Source organism: Bubalus kerabau, chromosome 4, assembly GCF_029407905.1.
Source record: "Bubalus kerabau isolate K-KA32 ecotype Philippines breed swamp buffalo chromosome 4, PCC_UOA_SB_1v2, whole genome shotgun sequence".
In the NCBI taxonomy this organism is placed as follows: Eukaryota; Metazoa; Chordata; class Mammalia; order Artiodactyla; family Bovidae; genus Bubalus; species Bubalus kerabau.
The window spans coordinates 142,249,215-142,270,081 of record NC_073627.1 but is presented as its reverse complement, the minus strand read 5'-3'; the positions used below and the strand labels follow the sequence as shown (position 1 = coordinate 142,270,081).

At 45.4% G+C, this 20,867-nt stretch overlaps 1 protein-coding gene across 4 annotated transcripts in view; it reads left to right on the top strand.

The window, feature by feature from the left end:
* Positions 1 to 20,867, top strand: part of B4GALT1 (beta-1,4-galactosyltransferase 1) — a 56,449-nt gene that overhangs the window by 10,368 nt on the left and 25,214 nt on the right. For all 4 annotated transcript variants that reach the window (XM_055578804.1, XM_055578807.1, XM_055578805.1 and 1 more), the window contains exon 2: positions 19,900 to 20,135. In XM_055578804.1, the coding sequence (XP_055434779.1) occupies positions 19,900 to 20,135 (236 nt within the window). The remainder of the gene's footprint in view (positions 1 to 19,899; positions 20,136 to 20,867) is intronic.

Genomic DNA, 20,867 nt, shown 5'->3' with positions numbered 1-20,867 from the left:
TCTTGTTTCAGTTGAATTATTTCCTGGGGATAAATTCCTAGAGGGGAATTTCTAGGCCAGAGGATATGGCCATCTTTACGACACTGGTTCACACTGCCACTGTGCTTTCCAATAGGGTTGGAATAATCCACAGGCCCTAAATTCTATTGGGTTGGCCAAAAAGTTGGGGTAAGATGGTATGGAAAAACCCAAACGAACTTTTTGGCTGGCTCAATAAATTCCTGGGCTGGGGCTTCCCTGGTGGCTCAGATGGTAAAGAATCTGCCTGCAATGTGGGAGACCCAGGTTTGATCCCTGGGTCAGGAAGACCCCCCTGGAGAAGGGAATGACAACCCACTCTGGTATTCTTGCCTGGAGAATCCCATGGACAGAGGAGCCTGATGGGCTACAGTCCAGGAAGCCATGAAGAGTTGGACATGACTGGGCCACTAACACTAGGGATTTTAACTTCTAAAGAGTGTGGGTTCCCAGGGAAAGTCAGATTTATCTGGAGTCTCACACATAATGCTCTCAGCTGTGTGTGTGTGTGTGTGTGTGCGCGCGCACGCGCGTGTGTGCAGTTTCCTGTGTAGGACCCTGCAGGTGCTCTGGATGTGAGGCTTTTCCTAGAAGCCATTTCCTGTGGGCAGTTCCTACTGAGGTTACTGGGTATCCACAGAGGAACCTTACACGTGGCTCTTTCTACACTTCACACACCTTTGCCAAAGAGTTGATTTACACAACATAAGGACCTTTTCTTCTTTATTTGTGGAGCCATACCTGTAGATTGGGGGCAGATCCCAGCTTTAAAAGCCTGGCTTTACAATGCTGTTGATCTCACACATTGCAGGTCGGTTGCTGGAAATACCACATGCAGAACCCATGTTAGGCTCTAATGGCCTGGGCACCTGACCATTAACCCATCTGCATGAATTCTGCTCTGACAGCCCTGGTTTATGGGATCCAGACACGGGGCCCAGATGAAGAAAGACTTCAAATTAGATTGGATATAAATAAGTTGATCAGTAGCCCGAGGTCTGGAAACAGGAATTGCTGTTTCTGACCCTGTAGCCACACCCCTACCCCATACACATGCCTTTCCTGTAGACAATCAGGAGCCTGCCAGCCTACCACTTGCACAAATGTTCGAATGACTTTAGTGATGTCACTGAGCAGAGATTTACACCAAGTAGACGAGGTGGCTTCAGCCTGTGACAGCTGCTTCCTTAGCCTTGCAGCCCCTCCGTATGTCCTCTCTTCTACTACATTCCTCAGCAATCAGCTGTGACTCAATGGAGTGCTCCCAGGATCCGTTTGGAACAGCTGGAGCTGCTGTGAACATCTTGTTCCTGTGGGACCCAGGGCAAGACCTCCTTCCAAGAGGAAAGATCATCCTTACCTCAGAGGGTTGATAAGAGGATGGGATGATCTGAGGTACTTGGTAATGGAATTCTGATCAACGCACAACACATCCCCTAGGCAGCAAAGGTATACGTTCCACACAGTAGGCTGCCAAGTAAAATGTTTTTCAAATGCAGTTTTTTCTCTCTGCTCCGGGGCAGTCAGGAGAAGGAGACTGAGGCTGTATCCACAGTTTAAGAACAGAGTTTAGCCATTTTGGTAGAGACGGTGGCCTGCTTATCTGAACAGACCTACCCCAGGCCCAAGGAGAAACCTCCACCTTGTTGGATCCGCAACACTGGGAACCTGGAGCGTGGGCTGCCGTGTGTCAGGTGTGCCAGGCTTCTGTGGTCATTCACAGCGTTCCCTTCTCCAGGTGATCATTGTTTGTCAGTGTCCTGGGTCGAGGCCATCACAGACTACACCGTAGCTGGGTAGTCAGGGTAGAAGCTGGAGGGAGCATTGGATATTTGGAGTTAAGCATTGGAGTCTCAGGAGTTAAGGCTTTTGAGCTGTGGTGTTGGAGAAGACTCTTGAGAGTCCCTTGGACTGCAAGGAGATCCAACCAGTCCATCCTAAAGGAGATCAGTCCTGGGTGTTCATTGGAAGGACTGATGCTGAAGCTGAAACTCCAGTACTTTGGCCACCTGATATGAAGAGCTGACTCATTTGAAAAGACCCTGATGGTGGGAAAGATTGAGGGCAGGAGGAGAAGGGGATGACAGAGGATGAGATGGGTGGATGGCATCACCGACTTGATGGACATGGGTTTGGGTAGACTCCGGGAGTTGTGATGGACAGGGAGGCCTGGCGTGCTGCGGTTCTTGGGGTCGCAAAGAGTAGGACACGACTGAGCGACTGAACTGAACTGAACAGGAGTGAAGAATGGCTGTGTTAAAAAAACAAACAAACAAAAAAACAGGCGCTGGGCTGGACATAGGTGGGCTCAGGCTGGGCCACCTAGTGGCCTGTACCACTGTCCTGTTAGAAAACTAAGACACAGGCCTAGACAGCCTGTGTCTACCCAGGGGCTGGAAGCCAGGATACCACACCCTGAAGTTCCGTTTTGGCACCAGCCTACTGAGTGATCCGAGAGAAGTCACGTTCTCTTCCCCAGGCCTCACTTTACCCATCTGTTAAATGAGATAAGGGGTTGGCCTGGATATTCTCTGGTGTCTCCTCCTGCCTGGGAATTCTGATGTAGCCTTGAACTCCTGCGTAATACAGTTGAATGTCTGGGCTGCAGGACAGCTAGCCATGTAGAGCTGGGTGACTGTCAGTGCACCCTGAGCCAGGATTGAGTCAGTTACTGGCCAAATCCACACCCAGCTGACCCTCCCAGCAATTCCCATAGCTAGGCCCCAAATCACAAGTAAATTGGTTAGCTTGAAAACCCAATCAGTGGAAGCTATGAATCTAGGGTTCTAGGTTCCAGCAAAAACCACATCAACCACACCCACAACAGATAATGCTTACTTAGCGTCTTACTTACATGCCAAGCATGGGAAAAGTACTACATCTGCATTATTTTCAGTGATTCTCACAGCAACTTTTTTTTTTTTTTTTTTTTTTTTTTTGCCTAATTGTCCTGGTTTGAACTTCTAGCACATTGTCGAATAGATGAGTAAGAGAGGACATCCTTGTCTTGTTTCTGATCTTAGGGGAAAAACATTCAGTCTTTTACATTCAGTCTTTAAGTATGATCTTAGCAGTGGGATTTTTGCAGATGCTTTTTATCAGATGAGGAAGTTCCCTTCTGTTCCTAGTTTATTGAATGTTTTTATCATGAATAGGTGATGTGTTTTGTCAAGTGCTTTTCTGTGTCTGTTGGGATGATCATGTGGTTTTTGTCATTGGTCATTCTATTGATGTGGTATATGATACACTGATCGCTTTTCCAGGTATAAATCAAACTTGAATCCCTGGGATAAATCCCACTTGGTTGTGGTATGTCATCCTTTTCATATACCTCTTGCTAATATTTTTGTTGAGAATTCTTGTTCATAAGAGTCATTGATCTATAGAGTTTTTCCCTCAGCTTTATTGAAGTATAATTGGCAAATAATCTGTAGTTTCCCTTTTCATCCTTCTCCTGATGTCTTTGTCTGAATTTGGAATCAAAGTAACACAGCCTCACAGAGTAAATAGGGATGAGTTCCTTCCTCTTCAATTTTCAGAAGTTTGTGAAGGGTTTGTATTAATTCTTCTTTAAATATCTGGTGAAATGGACTAATGAGACTGTCTGGGCCTGGACTTTTACTTGTAAGAAGCTTTTTGATTACTGGGTCAATTTCTTTACTTGTTGCAGGTCTATTTGGATTTTCTTTTTGTTCTTCAGTCAGTTTTGATAGTTATGTCCTCCTAGGAATTAGTCTACTTCATCTAATTCATCTAATTTGTTGGCATGGTTGTTCATAATATTCTCTTATAATCCTTTTTTTTTTTTTTTTCACTCCAAAGTTGTTAGGAGTATTTCTGTTTTCATTCCCAAGTTTGGTAATTTTGTCTCTCTCTATCTCTCTTTTTTCCCACCTTGATCAGTCTAGCCAAAAGTATGGCATTTTGTTGATCTTTTCAAAGAACCAACTTTGGCTTCATCAATTTTCTCTGTTATTTTTCTGTTCTCTATTTCATTAATTTCTGCTCTAATCTTTATTATTTTCTTCCTTCTGTTTTGCTTTAGCTTTATGTTTAGTTTGTTTTTCTATTTCTTAAAAATCTTTTTAAGGTGGAAGGTTAGGTTATTGATTTGGGTCTAAAGATCATGTACTTTCAACATTTTAATAAATACTGTTAAATTGTCCTCTAGTTTACATTCATCAGCAGTGTATGGAAATTGCCTGTTTCCCACACTGGATATTTATCATCACTCTTTCTACATTTATCAATATGATGGTCAAATGTGGTATCTTGTTTTAGTTAGTTTCTCTGATTATTGATGGTGTTGAGCAAATGTTAATGTATTAGTTGGCCATTTGTATTTCTTTTGTAAATTACTTGTTAATATTTTTATCCATTTTTCTAACAGTTTTAAAATATGTTTACAGGAGTTTTTAAGACTATGGATATTACTTCTTTATAATATATCATTTGCAAATATGATCTCTCCATTTGTCATGTGTCTTTAAACTTTATCTCTGGTATCTTTGATCATATAAAAGTTTCATATATTTAAGTCTGTCTTTTCCTTTATGACTTCAGGTTGTTTTGGCACTTAGGAAGTTCTTCATGTTTCCAAGATTGTAAAAATTTCTTTTGGTATTCTTTTCTAAGCTGATTCTTAAGCATTTTAGTACTTGTCCCTGACAGTAAAAACCAAATAGAATCATATGTTGTAAGAACCCTTATATCATACCCACAGAACCCTTTGAGCTCTTAATCTATCATCGATGCTGATGGATTAGAGTAGAAATGTGAAATTTCAGCCACTTGTGATTACAGAGTTGTAATAATCTGTATGCTTTGAAGTTCTAGGGAGTCAGGGGAGAAGACAAAGTAATATTTATTGAACATCTGTTAGTACGAAGTAATATTTATTGAACATGTATTAGTGCTAAGCACTGTGGTAAGACTGTATATGTGTTATCTCATTTACCACGTGGAGAGAACACATTATTATCTCCACTCCTTAGAGGAAGAAATTGGAACAGGCTGCACTCAAAGAGGTCCTGATGCCAAAGAGGTATTGTCAGGAGTGCATGGCTGGCTGACTGCCCAGGTGGCCTGTAGGGCAGCAAGCTTTCCATAGTCCAAGGTCTGGTTCTAGTTGGAGAGGGAAGGATGTACTGGTAACTAGCACTGCAGATCCAGAAATGCAGTCAAGGCTCCAAAACTGATCAGAGGGTCAGCTGACTCAGAAATAAAACCCCCATGAGACTTATTTACATGCTGGAATGCTAAGCTGTGCTGTGCTACTGGAAGATTGAAACTGTTGTCAACTGGCTTAGCATTCTCTGGCTGCTGGCAGCACTATAAGGGAAGCCATAGTATAATCAGGCAGCTGTGAAGTCAGAAGTCAGAGCAGAGCAGTGAGTTGTACTCAAGTGTTGGTTGGAGTCAGGTGGTCAGGCTGATGAACCCGTCCCTGCAGAATTGTGGAAGCCCTTCAGGGACCTTGGTCTGGTCCAGAGGTCAGAACTCCACTCTGTGCAGCCCTGGAAGGACTCAACCTGCGCCATCCTCCACCACTCGCCTATGTATTCCCTTGTGTACTTTTTTTTTCTTTTCTTCCCTTCCATCCAGCCATCCAACTTTTTATTTCATAGCCTGTTATTACCAAGGACTCTCTTGCCTTATTTGTTCTCTTTGGTCCTCATTCCCACTTCCATTTTCCAACCCCACCATGGGCATTAAAGTGTTTAATGTGTATCTGTTTTTTGCTCTTACCAGATGGGAACCACTGCTTCATATATGTGCAATTTTTAATTTAAATTTAATTTTTTAAATTAACATACATAAAATTGGCCTTTTTGGTTTATAGGTCTATGAATTTTTATATGTATATATACACATATATATAAAACTACCACAATCCAGATGTAAAATATTTTTTCACCCCCCTCCTCAAAATCCCCCTGCGGTCATATTTTCGTCTCACCCTTCACCCCTGTTAATCACTGATCATTACTGTTGTTTTATTTTTTTGAGAATGCCGTGTAAGTGGATCATATAGTATATGTGTGTATATATATATATTTTAACTTATAAACCATTTTATTTTATTTTTTGCCATGCCGTGTGGCATATGGGATCTTAGTTCCCCAACCAGGGATCAAATCTGTGTGCCCTCCTGCATTGGAAGCTTGTAGTCTTAACCACTGGACCACCAGGGAAGTCCCAATGATATTTTTTATAGCTCATTTTGATTCTAATTTTTTTTTTTACCCACTTCTGCTTTTTCTTTCTTCTTTTTTTTTCTTCAATTTTTAAAACGTTTGACATAACTTCAAACTCATAGAAAAGTTGTTAAAATTATGCAAAGAATTTCTGGATAGCCTTTGAACGTGAAAGTGGTTCAGTCATGTCTGACTCTTTGTGACCCCATGAACTGTCCATGGAATTCTCTGGGCCAGAATACTGGAGTGGGTAGCCTTTCCCTTCTCCAGGGGATCTTCCTGACCCAGGAATCGAACCGGGGTCTCCTGCATTGCAGGCAGATTCTTGACCAGCTGAGCTGTCAGGGATAGCCTTTGGATCCCCCTGAATTCCCCAAACATTTACATTTGCTGTATTTGCTTTTTTCTTCTTTCTCTCCATGTATGTGCATGTGTGATATTCCAAATCATGCCCTGTTATCCCTAAATATTCAGTGTGTATTTCCTAAAAATAAGAATTTTTAAAATATAACCAGTTAGTACAATGACCAAATCAAGAAGTCAACATTGAAAATTTTCTATTATCCCATCTATAGACCTTATGAAGATCTTATTGCTTGTCCCAAGATTGTCCTTGTACTAAAAGGAAATTGAAGAGCAGGCATTTTATTCCATGATGATGTCTCTTTAGTCTCTTAATCTGGAAAAATGCCTGACATTTCTTTGTGTTACATAACACTGACGAAGAGCACAGACCAGTTGTTTTATAAAGGCCCCTCTATTTGAGTCTGATGTTTCCTTGTGGTGAGGTTCAAGTTATGCATTTACAGCAAGAATATTGGGTGAATGTTGCCGAGTTCTTCTTAATACGTATTATGTAGAAACACATGCTGTTAATTTGTTCCTTATTGGCCAAGTGAACTTTGATCTTTTCATTATGGTGGCATCTGCTGTTTCTCCATTTTCAAGTTTGTTATTTTACCCCTTTTAATTAAAATGTGTCTTATGGGCATTTACTTTGAGATTATGTGAATATCTTGTTATTCCTCAAACTTTCATCCATTAGCTTTTAGCACCTATCAGTGATTCTTACTGGAATTGATTACTTTTACGGTGTTTGGTGATCTAATTCTATCATTGCTTCTACATTTATTAGTGGGCATTTTCTTGTGAGGAAGAGCTTTCCCTTCTTCCCATTCATATATTAGTACAGAGTTACAGATCCTTCTTTGTTTAGTAGTTCATAATTCTTCACTAACATTATTTATTTTAATGCTCAGACTCTTGGTCGCAAAGAATCAGACACGGCTGAGCAACTAAGCACGTACGTCCCAGATGTGGCCGACGAGATCCCCATCAGGCTAGCTCCTGTGTCATTTTGGCACATCCCTCTGTTCTTTGAGCATTTCCTTCACTTTTAGACAAATCAAGATGTTCCAGCCCCTTCTTGTTTGTTTTGACTCGGCCCCGGAATCAGCCACTTCTCCAATGAGCTCTCGTTCTTTTTATTTTTATTTTTTTATTTTTATTTTTTTTTAAAATATTTCAACTTTATTGGTAATCAACTGAATTTAATTTAAAACAATGAGATTTCAACCTAAGACTGACAAAAGATCGCTAATGATCTGTTAGTGGTGGGGAAATGATCACTTTATTATAATAGAGTATTAGCAGTTGTATAAATTGGCATCACTTTTCTCAAACAATTTGACAATATGTACCAAAAATGATTAATAAATGAGCAAACACTTTTGACTCAGCATTTCCATTTCTACAAAATTACCCTAAGAAACTAATTAGATATATACAAAGAGTTACACGTGAATGTTCAGCATGGCATTGTTTATAAGGAAAAGTTAGAAACTATGTGTCCAAAATACAGGACTACTGAAATGAATTCCATATTATTATGGAGTCATTAAAAAATACTTATTCCCAATTTATTGACATATTAAATATTAAAATTTTAAAGGTATCCTATAAAATAATACATAAAGTATTACATTTTTGTTAAAAATACGTACATACATGTAAAAAATCTGGGAGACTGTTCATTCGGCTTACATGTGATCATTATTTTTTTCCTTTCTTTGATTTCCCCCAAATTTTCAATATCTATCATGAACACATGGAGAAGGCAATAGCAACCCACTCCAGTACTCTTGCCTGGAAAATCTCATTCTCGTTCTTTTTAGTAGAGGATGGTGTTTAGAAGCCAGGAACTGGGCTCCAGGCACTCACCCTTGATTTTAAGGTCCATCCACGTTGCCATGTGTAATCTAGTGTCTGTGGTGTTCATCCCAGTTTTCTCTCTCCATTAATGACAGACTCCCACACTACCTTCACACATCCTGACATAAGGAAATAGACCTGTGTGTGGATTTATGCTGCTCCCTGAGTGCCAGATATGGCTGCAGACCGGCTGCCCCCATTTACATCTCCACCAGCGGAGAGCAGAGCATCTCTGTACCTCTCTACAAATACTTAGCCTTAACGAACTTCCTCATTTTTGCCAAACGATTAGATATGCTGGGTGAGCTCTTGTTTTAACTTGATTTTCTCTGATGACAAATGAGCTGGCGCATCTTTTCGTATGCTTGATGGCCTTTGGGAGTCTTCTTTGGTAAATTGCTTATTCATAATTCTTCTTTGGCTGGGGCTCTTGTGGTTTCGTGATGATATGTAAGATTTCCTTATACATCCTGGATACTAATCTCTTGCTGGTCTCAGACATTGCAGGTCTCTTCTCTCAATCTGTCCTTTATCTGTTCACTCTGCCCATGCTATCTTTTGTTTGAAGGGAAGACTTTTCCCCGCTTTGTTTTGTGCTTTCTCTCACCAGTAGCCTTTTTCTATAACTATGTGAATACCCTTAGTCCCTCCACATTTTAAATGTGCTGGTATGACTAAGCTCTGGTGATTCTCCACAGCAGTCTGTCTTATGACTTCTTAGCCTCTATTGAATTCTGTTAAGAATGACTTTGCCTCTTAGAATGTAAGGTCCGCATGCAGGTATTATTCATATATTTATTCAGCAAATCCGTGTTGTAAACCCACTATCTGTTAGGCACTGTGCTGTATCACAGACAAGGTTCAAAGAGGGTGAAACATGCCTGTGGCTTTTCAGAGGTAGAGTAGGGATTTTTTGCTTTTTTATTAAATTTTATTATTAGAGTATAATTGCTTTACAATGTTGTGTTGGTTTCTGCTGTACAGCGAAGTGAATTGACTATAAGTATACCCCCTCCCTCTCAGATCTCCCTCCCAGTCACCCCCCATCCCTCCCCTCTGGTCATCACAGAGCACCGGGCTGAGCTCCCTGTGTTATCCAGCAGCTTCCCATAGCTATCTGTTTTACACTTGGTAGTGTATGTTTGTGAATGCCATTCTTCCAATCTGTGCCGTCCTTCCTGTTGCCCTCGTGCCCACATGTCCGTTCTCTACTTCTGGAGTAGGGATTTAAACCTGGTCTTTCCCCCTGCGCTGCTTCCCTCAGAAATTGCATTTGATTCCTATAGAACTGTGTGTCAAATTTCCACACCTTTTGTAACAAATGGCCTAAGAAGGCACAAAGCAAAGTGCTCTCCCCCGGCATCCAGGGAGGGGAAAGTCATCAGGAGAGGAGTGGAGGGAAGTGTGGCTCCCGCCTTCCTGGGCCTGGCAGGCCCTGGGCTACCCGCTGGTGACTGGCTCCAGGCTGATAGTGTCAGACCCAGAAGAGACTGGGAGGCCGCCTCTGCCTGCAGGGGAAGGTCTTAAAATAACACCCAGACCTGTATCATCTAATCCTTTCTGAGAAGCTCAAATCATCCCTTCCAGAAGTGCCCTGGTTCTAAGAGGAGAAAGATACAGCCGGATCATCCTGGGGCTAACATAGAATTTCCAGGCCCCCCAAGCCTTTCCTGGTAGTAATAACGGTGAGCAGGCGCAGTTTCCACAAATTCCAGCCCGGCAGGAGAAGGGCTGTGTGAGGAGGAGGTGTGCGTTTGGGCTGGAACCAAACAAAGCAGAAATTCCTCCTGGGACAGTTTTTCCCCAGAGGACAAATGCTGGGAAGCCTGTTTACTGGGCTGTAAAAGCCTTGATTCCTGGGCACTGCTTCCTGATCTCGGGCTTTGCATCTCTGTGCCTGTAGAAACCTCTTTGGGTTACCCCAGGACAGATGTATACTGTTAGGCGCCCAGTCCTGGGGTCTCCCAGGGCTTCCTAGTTCTCTACCCTTGTTTCTACTGCCCACTCTGAATTCTGAACCATGACCATGTATGTGTGGAAATACACTTGAGAAGGGTTTAGATCAGCGATGTCACATTGGGTTCACTTTTAGGCTCCTTGAGTCAGAATCCCCATGGATTCTGAACCCTGGAGTTCTGAGATGGACTGTCCCCCTGGGCGCAGTGGAAGGAAAACAAAGGGCCACGTGAGCTGTGATCTGCTGCCCACTGTGTAGATGTAGCCATGATCATCAGAACCTTAAAGGATTAATAAGAGATGATAAAGATGACTTTTTTGCAAATCTTAAGTGTCCTTGCAGAAATCCGTCAGGCTCTCTGTCCTTTGTTTAACACTGGGGTTAAAATATAATTCTCAAGGTCCCTCCAGCCTCGGTCTGCTAGGATTATCCAAGGGGCCTGTTTTCAAGGTGGATCCTGACCCTTCAAGGTGATGGAATCTGACCTTGACTTCACTCCCTTAGGTTTAAGCCTTGGTGTCCTTGGTAATAGGATCCTGGACCAGATGAGGATCCTGGACCGGATGAACATCCAAGGCTTTTCTGATGATTTTACGACCCATGTTACACTTTGAGCTTTGGAGTTATTTTCTCAAGGAACAAGTGGTATTTGGGGAAGCACCTGTTTGATGTGGCAGTGTGAGGTTTAGATGAAGAAATAGCAAAATATTGTTTAGAAGATGAGGCTATACACTACCACTGTGTCTAAAATTATAGGGCTAGAATCTGGAGGAAACTCATTTTAAAATGTAGGGTGGGGGATATGCCCATAGGTCATGAATTAGGTGCTATACCTGGAAACCAAAGGCATCCTTAGAGCTCAGAAGGGAGAGTTTTCTTGCTCTTGGTCACCTTGGGTGTAGGTATGTAATTAGGACAACAGTCTAGATTCTCAAGCATCATATAGGCAAGATGGCTCCCAGTTCTGCTAACTCAGCTTCTTAGTTCATAGCTGAATGTGTTGTGGGGGTCACCAACATTTGTACAGCCTGTTCTTTCAGAAACTGTTCCAAGTTCAAAAGGAATGGTATACAGCCCCTACCTCAAGGAGACAAGGGTCTACTAGAGGAAGCAGGTAGATAGACTAGCACCCTCCTCCCAGGAGGCTTGGATGTGGGCTTGTAAAGGTTGAAACATTGGTAGGTGAAGAGTGTTCGTAGGCATCTGGAGCACGGACCAGTTGGCATGAAGGATCCTGGAAAAGCTTTGAAATTCAAAGTTTGATCTTTGAAGGATTGTTCCCTTGCCTACTTCACAAAGGTTTTTGAGATAGCATAAGAATGCAGTTGCTGCTGCTGCTAAGTCGATTCAGTCGTGTCTGACTCTGTGCGACCCCATAGACGGCAGCCCACCAGGCTCCCCTGTCCCCAGGATTCTCCAGGCAAGAACACTGGAGTGGGTTGCCATTTCCTTCTCCAATGCATGAAAGTGAAAAGTGAAAGTGAAGTCGCTCAGTCGTGTCTGACTCTTCGCCACCCCATGGACTGCAGCCTACCAGGCTCCTCCGTCCATGGGATTCTCCAGGCAAGAGTACACACTTTAAAAAAGGATCAACATAAATAAAACAAGAGAAAGAGAAAATGTGGCTTAAAAGTTAAGATTCAGGCAGAGTTAAAATGTAGATATTCAGATGCGGCAACCCAGCACAGCCATTTCATCTGTCGCTTTGCAAAAGCCACAAGTGAAACGTCAGAGAACAACGATATGCAGTAGTTCCTGAGCATAAGTTGGTTTTCTTGGTGCTTCACTCTTCAAGATCTTCATGGGGGTGGGAGGGAGGTGGTGGTTAGCAGGTGAGCCTGCAAACCAGCATTCCTCAAAATATACTCTAGGGACCTATGTTAATGCTACCTAGAGTGCTTGTAAAAGGCAGAGTCCTGGGCCCCAACCCCAGACCTACCAGATCAGAAGCTCTGGGCAGGAAGATCCAGGAATCTGCAATTTTACTTGCTTCCCCAGATGACTGTCTATGTACTCCACAACTTGAGAACCTCTGCAGTAGATGGAAACCTCAACAATATCTTGAAAGCACATGCAATAAAGCAAACATGAAGGCTTGGCCTTTGTGTGAAGGCTGGGTGGGAATTTAGTGGGAGAGAGAGCAGGGCACAAGAATAGGCAGTTCCACTGAGGTTCATTCCTGGCCAGGTCACTTTCAGGTCATATTTTAGAAGAGGTACTCAATGTGGCAATTCAGGCGCGTGGCAGGGACGCTCCTCAGCACAGAGATGGATGGCAAGCAGCTGGCCCCACTGTGTTGTCCGGCTTGTCCAGCTTCCCCTCGCCCTCTTGGGCTCTCTTCTGTAGACCTGCTCTGGCAGGCTCTTTTATGTTTTTGAGCAAATACTTTGTTTTTCTCTGTGCCCCCAAATGCAGGGTTCTGAGACCACAAATGTGCTCAGCTTCCTGTTGAAAAAGTGTTTTTCCCCTCAGGGTCTAATAGCGACTTGGATGATGAGTTGGCAGAAAACAAGTGGGTGTTGAAATAGCGTCCTGCATTTAGTGTGTCTGAGACTCAGCAGGCCAGCCTTTAGAGTAAATGATTCCTGTTTTCTGGTCATGGAGTTGTATGTTGTGAAGTCTTTATTTTGGAAGACACTTCTTTATTGGGAAAAGGATGAAGGGGGGGGCGGTGGTCACACTCCTTGTCCTCGGGTTATATTTTTAAATAAGTTATTGTTCGATTTTAAAGATATACCCAAAAGTATAAAGAAAAGGAGCATGAACATCTGGTTTGAGAAATGATTTCCAGTACTTTGGGAGCCTTTGTGATTTGGATTTTAAAACCCAGTGAGACATAGTTACCATGAACCATGAGCAGTCCCATCTGGTGGCTTTCTGTCCTGTCCTCCTCCATCACGTTCTCTCGTGTTTTCTTGTACATTAAACCTTCATCACGTTTTCTCAAGGTTTATTGAAATCCTCTTCGTTTCTTGCATTGGTGGCAGGGAGAACTGCGCACCATCCATTCGGCTCAGGTTTGTTGGCATACTCCATGCCCACGGCAGCCAAGTGGACACTCATGACTCTTCTCCCGGGGTGGAGCTGAGGGAGCCAGTAGAGCTCTCTGCAGAGCTTTCCTTGACTCTGTTCCCTGGCCTCAGAGTTGACTCCCCTTCCTTTGTGCCATTCCCGCTATTCTCACCACTATCACCCTCAGCATTGTGTTTGCATTGCTAGTCTCCCTCCTGGCCAAGGGCAAAGACTTCTTCTTAACCCATCCCCCACTGCTTGCATGCCTGGCACCAACTGGCAAGTGGTGTGTGCTAACTAGGTGCATGCTTAAATGGACATGGTGCTACGAGTCCTTAACGAAGGAAGAGGAAGAGTAAGAACCAACCTTGAGTGGTGAGAAGGCTTCCGAGGAGAAGTGATGTTTGAGCTGTGGCCAGGCAGCTGTTGGATTGGTGATAATGAAGTTGTTGGAGAGATGGTTTAGTGTAAGCCCCTTGCAGTAGACGTTGGTTCTCATTTCTAGTCTGTAGTCACAAGGGGCACCGTGGGTTGATAAGACCACTGCAGACAGCTGTCATTCCTGTGCCTGGGGATTTGATAGTGCCTAGTTCGGCTTCCAGCCTACATCAGGTCTTTGGAAGGTTGGTACAGAGGAAAATGGCTCACCTCCAACAAGAGTCTGAGAAGCAACGCCTCAGGGGAGCTGAGGGGTGGGCTGCGGGAGGGATGGTTTGAAGAGGGGCTGTGCCATGTTGTTAGGTCTGAGGCTTGGCCAAGGAAGAGATTCCAACATCTCAGCTGGTTGAGTCACAAAGTTCTGGGCATTGGCTAGTTCCCGAAAATGTGAATTTCATCACTCAAGAAAATTTTTTTTAAAACTGGGGAGTCCTGACCCCTGGTTTCCAAGTAAGGGTTTGTTTGTTTGTTTAAATTTTATTTTATTTTTAAACTTTACAATATTGTATTGGTTTTGCCAAATATCGAAATGAATCCGCCACAGGATTATACATTTAAATTAAATGTAAATTAAATTTATGTATGTAATTTATAAATGTAAAATAAATTTAAATTAAAAAACAATCAATCCAACATTAAAATCCACTGTGATCATTTCCTAAAAGAAAGGAGATCTTAACATTTAATGAGTAAGAAGCACTTCCTCTTGGAAGAACGGGCATTCTGATATATTGATTGCTTTGAGCTTAATGAAGGACCACCTACATTATCTTTTGTTGTTGTTCAGTCGCTCAGTCGTGTTGTGACATGGACTGTAGCCCCCCCAGGTTCCTCTGTCCATGGGATTTTTCAGGCAAGAATACTGGAGTAGGCTGCTGTTTCCTTCTCCAGGGTATCTTCCCTACCCAAGAACCTGCGTCTCCTGTGGCTCCTGCACCGCAGGCAGAGTCTTGACCACTGAGCCGCCTGGGAAGCCCCACACAGTCCTTACATTAACTATTTTGTCTCGGGCTGGTGAACCGTGGTCACCACCCCACTTCAGGCCGAGGACTGTCTTGACCAATCGGCTGGTCAGTTGGGAAGCTGTGACTGGATGTTGCAGCCTCTTTGGCTGAGGCCAGAGGAATGAACCAGGGGCTTGGCTGGCAGGATGGCAGGGCGTCCATGCTGGGCTGGCTCTTGATCTGTAGGGCTTCTGACGAGGGGCGCATGTGTGTTTGGGTTTGCTGTGCTGGGCTAGGGAGCAGTGGAATTTGTCTGAGTTGAGCTCACACATTGAAGTTATTGAGTGACTTACACGCTAGGCCATGACCTGGACTCCCAGCTGAGAGGCCCACGTGGCAGAGCTTTAGCAGGAGGAGCTGAGGACAGGCTCACATCTGCTCATCTGCTTACGTAACCCTGCCTCCCGGCTCTCAGAGCCAAGAAAACACACAAGCCGACCCAGCGGGGCCAAGGGTTTGTGGTAGCACCGCCATGCGCCACCCAGCAAGGGGGCCTTGGCTTGGCCTTCTGCCTCCTCCTCACGCCTCTCCCCGAGGCCCCCACGGTGTCTCTGAGACTGGCTGGCAAGTCCCTGAGGTTCCGGGCAGAGCTGGTCACTGCCCTCCTGGAGTCTGAGCGCTTAGATTTTGTCATTAGGACAGAGCTAGGTGTGCTGCCCAGGACAGCCCCTGCCGCGTGGCAGGAGGTGTGCAGGCCACATGGGGAGGCTTCCCACCTGGCGCAAGACCCAGGAAGGCATTCGGCTCCAGATCAGGAGCCTCCACGGCTGCCGAGCTCTGACCCATCTCAGGGTTGTGAGCTGGAGGGTTCTCAGAGCAGTGGCAGCTTCAAGGAGAGAAAGGGGGGGAAAGAATTGTCAGATTGGGCAGGAAGGGCCAGGATTCACTCTTCCCATCCTTGTCAGAGACACGACAGGGCTGTAAGAGGGGCACAGGGAGGAGCAGGGAGTGGGAAGAGGCTGTTTGGTGATCAAGCTCTGCGTGGAGCCGCTGGGACAGCGGCTTAGACAGCCTTGAGCCAGAGTAGTTTTCACATGGGTCCTGCCCTTTTCAGCAGGGAGTGCCTCGAGGTCAGGAACTGTCCCGTCTATCCCATCATTACCTCCCACCTCCCAGACCTGGTTCACAGTGGATGTCCAGAAAGTATTGATTGAAATGAATTGAAAGTGGCCTTGACACACCACAGGAAATGTTTACATTAAACAAACACTTCAGAAAAGACTCTGGCTTGATGCTTGAGTAGGTTCCCATGGATGGGTGGTCACATGCTATTAATACCTTGTGTGTGTGTGTGTGTGTGTGCGTGCGCACACACACACACACACACACACACACACACACTCTGGGATTAAAGGAAAGGGAGGAAGGTTATCGGCTCCCATAACTGGGGGACAGTGTTATCAGTTGCTGAAGGAACTCTGGAGCAGAAGCTGGTTGGCCCTAGGTGGTGGTGGTGGTGGTGGTTGGTGAAAGTAATGAGGTTAAGTGTTCATTTGAGTTCCAACCCCTGGAATTTACAACTGGAAACCAGTATCCTGAGAGTGGATGGTTGTCACCCAAAGATCATCCAACAAGTCACCGGCAGAGCTGAGCTAGGGCCCAGGCAGCCTTTTCCTGACCAGGAAACTCTGCCTCACCGCTGTCTTCCTAGAGCCGCCGAAGGGACAAGATTAAGATGCTTTAAGCCTGCAGGTGTCTGCTCCAGGGAGGCCAGGCAGCCCAAGTGTAAAATACCTCTTTCCTGGGTTGGTTTCAGAAGTTGTGAGAAAGTTGGTAGAGTGACAATCCAGATGCCCTTTGGGTTCCCGAAAATGAAGATATGTTTAGCTGCATCTTCCGAACCAAAAGTGGGCAGGCCGTGGATGGAGTGCAGATGTTATGGGGCCTTCTGAAGTGAGAAGAACCTGAGCACCGATCTTTTCTTCGTGTTTTTCACAAGTGCCCTGTGCAGCAGGGCCTCCCAGAAGGCTGTGCCCACGGCTGGGGAGTCGAGTAATCCAGGCCTATGGGACCTCGTGGGAAAGGGCTACCTACCTCCCCGAAGGCCCCAAGCTTGTGAAGATGCGCAGGCTGGCCCTGTCCGCTCCCCACCACCCAATTTGTCCAGAAAGAGTTGCTTGGGCTGCTTGTTATTTACGTGGGTCCTTCCTGAGATCTGACGAGTCAGACTCCCTAGGGCAGAGGCCTGAGATTCCATATTTTTACTGATTGCCTCACTTGATTTTGATGATCAGTGTGGATAAAATGGTCACACCAACCCCTTACTTAGCTCTGGGGCATAGGACCTACTCACTGGAGGGCACCATGGGAGTTTGGGGCTGGGGCAACAGGCAGTCATGGGAGGAACTGGTCTGTGAGGCCTCTGTTCCTCCAGAGACCATGTGCATGGCCAGGGAGAGACCAGGGCTTTTTGTTTTTGTTGCACAGGGTCTTTGATGCTGCGTGAGAGCTTTCTCTAGTTGTGGCGAGCAGGGGCTTCTCACTGCAATGGTTTCTCTTGTTCCAGAGCACAGGCTCAGTAGTTGTGTGCGTGGGCTTAGTTGCTCCACGGCATGTGGAATCTTCCTGGACCAGGGATCAAACCCATGTCTCCTGCATTGGCAGGTGGATCCACATCCAGTGTGCCACAAGGGAAGTCCGAGACCAGGGCTTTTGATCCCTAAAGATCCCCTTCTGCCCAGGAGGTCTGCCGTCTGAGCTCTGTGGGAAGGAGTAGAGATAAAGGACAAGGCCATATTGGGGCTTCAGTTTGAAGATTCTGATCTCTCAATGCCATTAGAGGAAAGAGGGAAGGGCATTTCTGGCAGAGGGGAAAGTGTGGGCACAGACACAGTTTATAGGGGCGGGAAGGGAGGGGGAGCTAAGAGGCTTAACCCTACATGGTCCAAGATCATGGCCTTAGAGCCATTGGAGGGTTTTAGCAGGAAAATGACAGGATCAGAGCTGTGTGTCAGAAGAAAATGGACTATTGGGAGCAGGTCCTGTGAGGATGGAACTGGATCAGTGTCGGAGGGAGGGAAGGGGTGAGGAGTCCCAGGGATCCGGAAAGGCGAGAGGAAGAAGAGACGGCAGGTTCACACCTGCTGACAGGCCAGAGGAGCGTCATGGCTTCCTTTCCTTGGGCTGCCGCATCTCGGGAGAGTGAGTGATCCATGAAGATGAGAGGTGCTCAGACAAAGTCACATGCTACTGACAAGCCAGCAGAGGCCCACACTGGCCCTCGGGTGGTCCTCACCAGCATGTTTCAGGTGAACTCACTCTGAGCTTGAGATCAGGGTCTGGCCTCTGTTGTGTTGTGTGTAGTTTCCTTCCTGTGGATTGTTTGCTCCACAGGTAAAGTTGGTTAGGCTAGAGTAACGGTTCCCAAAGCATGTTCACTGATAAAATGGTTCTGTGGCTAAGTAAGTTTAGGAAGTGGTGGGTTAGATAAAGTGAATGGGGTTTCTTTCTCTTTTTAAAAATATTTATTTGTTTATCCGGCTGCTCTAGGTCTTAGTTCTAGCAGCCAGAGTCTTTGATCTTCATTGCAGCACATGGGATCTTTAGTCGCATCCTGGGAACCCTTAGTTGTGGCATGTGGGAGCTAGTTTCCAGACCAGGGATCGAACCGGGTCCCCCTACATTGGAAGCCTGGAGTCTTAGCCACTGGACCACCAGGGAAGTCCCTGAATGGGGTTTCTTGACTGCACAGCTCCTCAGAGCTTTTGGTGTGCATTATGACCTTCCAGAAGCAAGATTTAGTTTGTGGGGTTCCCAGACTTCTTTGACCAGGGGAACCTGTTTTTCCATTGAGCATCTTACTGGGACTAGTGCTTCCTGGAATCCACTTTGAGAAAGTCTGGCCTACCGGGAATACTGGGGACCTGGTTTGAAATGTTGACTCTGTCCACCATCCCCTGTCTGTCCCTGGGCCTCTTTCTCCTGCCCTCCCCTTGTGTACTGTGGCAGAGGCGGTCCTAACACTTGGAGTCTTCTCTCAGCTCCACCTGTTTCTATTTAGGAGGCGGGGACATTCATTCCTGTATCTGGATCCTGACTTTGACCTTTTCCTCTGCTCCTAACCTGCCACTACCTCAGAATCCACCATCTGGGTCTCATCAGTTTTTCATCTAAGCCCCAAGCTCTCTTACTTTTATGTGCTATACTTAGTTGCTCAGTCATGTCTGACTCTTGGCGACCCCATGGACTGTAGCCTGCCAGGCTCCTCTGTCCATGGGGATTCTCTAAGCAAGAATACTGGAGTGAGTTGCCATGCCCTCCTCCAGGGGATCTTCCCAATCCAGGGATCAAACCCAGGTCTCCCTCATTGCAGTAGGATTCTTTGCCATCTGAGGCACCAGGGAACTTAATTCTCTCATTTGGAGCCGTGTTCTTCCGGGACAGAATCTTTGTGGAGTCTCCCCCAACTTTTTCTCCCTTCTTCATCCGCTGCTTATTCTAAGCATTCTTCTTTGGTGATCTTTCTGGCTGTTCCTTCTGTTTCCCCAGTTCCTCCAGCCCCTCCTCATCAAATTTGTTTCATTCATGCATCACATCCCTTCCCCAGACATGGGTAACCCATGCCACTCGCTGCTGCCTTCTGACTTCAGGCCGATTTCCTCAACACTGAGCTCCTCAACACACATGCACGCTTCCCTTCCAACTAGGTTAGGTTCAGAGAGATGATGTAAGTTGTTTGTCCAAGGCCACACAGCTGGGAGGTAGCAGAGTTAAGTTTCAACGTCCGGATTTCTGAGAAAGTGCTTTCTCAACCGTGCTCTCTGATCCTTACAACAGCTTGTTCGGAAATCTGAGCAAGAATTACTCTATTTCCATTTTTTCAGCTGAGCAACGTAAGAGTCTGAGTGGGTCCTGGGGATAGGAGAGTGCTTCAAAGGGTGACCAGCTGTCTGGGTTTGCTGGGGACTGAAAGGTTTTCCGAGATGGTTGGTCACACTGGTGCTGGACATGGAACCTAGTGCTCGGCCTGAGAGCCTTTTCCATGGCCACACTACTTCCTCAGGGATGGCTTCCTGAGGCAGTCCTGGAGCCTGATGTCTTTTCCTTTCCCCCACCTCTCTAGTCGGCCCCATGCTGATTGAGTTTAACATACCTGTGGACCTGAAGCTTGTGGAGCAGCAGAACCCGAAGGTGAAGTTGGGTGGTCGCTACACCCCCTCAGACTGCATCTCTCCTCACAAGGTGGCCATCATCATTCCATTCCGCAACCGGCAGGAACACCTCAAGTACTGGCTATATTACTTGCACCCAATCCTACAGCGTCAGCAGTTAGACTATGGCATCTATGTTATCAACCAGGTGAGGTCTGGGGGGGTGGAGGGAGGGAGGGAAGGCATGTATGTCATGTGTGTGTGTGCGCACACTTATGTACTTAAATATGTGAGTGATGAGGGGTGAAGGAATAGAAGTAATCTTTTAGACATCTGGCATTTTGAAATTCTACCATTACCACCCTCAGGTGCAAATGAGCTAAATGCTGTATAGTTCCCCCTACCCCCACCCAAGAATTTAACTTTGGTATTTCAAGTTTAGCCTGAATACTTAAATTCCTATCTTTAGACTATAACCTCCCAGGTGGAATAACACATCTAATTTATCTGTCTACTAAATTCCATTGAAATTCCTTTGAAGAGACAGAGTATATACATTTCCATTTCTAAAAGGCCCAGTGTCCGTTTCACTTCAAGATAAACTATGGATCTTTTTGTAGTAAGTTAGTTTGAATAGAAAGATTGTTAGCAGCTGACGGCTTCCATCAAAACTGGGGGACTTTGTGAGCGTTCCTTGGACCAGAAGAAAAGCTAGAAACAACAATGTGTCCATCAAGCATTTCTGAGCACTGCCAGGACAAAGCAGAGAGATACTAAAGGAACGACGAAGTTTCCTGGTTCTACCTGTTCTGAAGCTTCCATCCTCATTTATGGCAAGTGGGACCCTTCCAAGGAACAATTTGCTAATAATCTCAAGAACTGAATCTCAAAGTGGGAGAACAGGTGGTAGGCAAAACCCCTCAGGGCTGTTGGAGGGCCT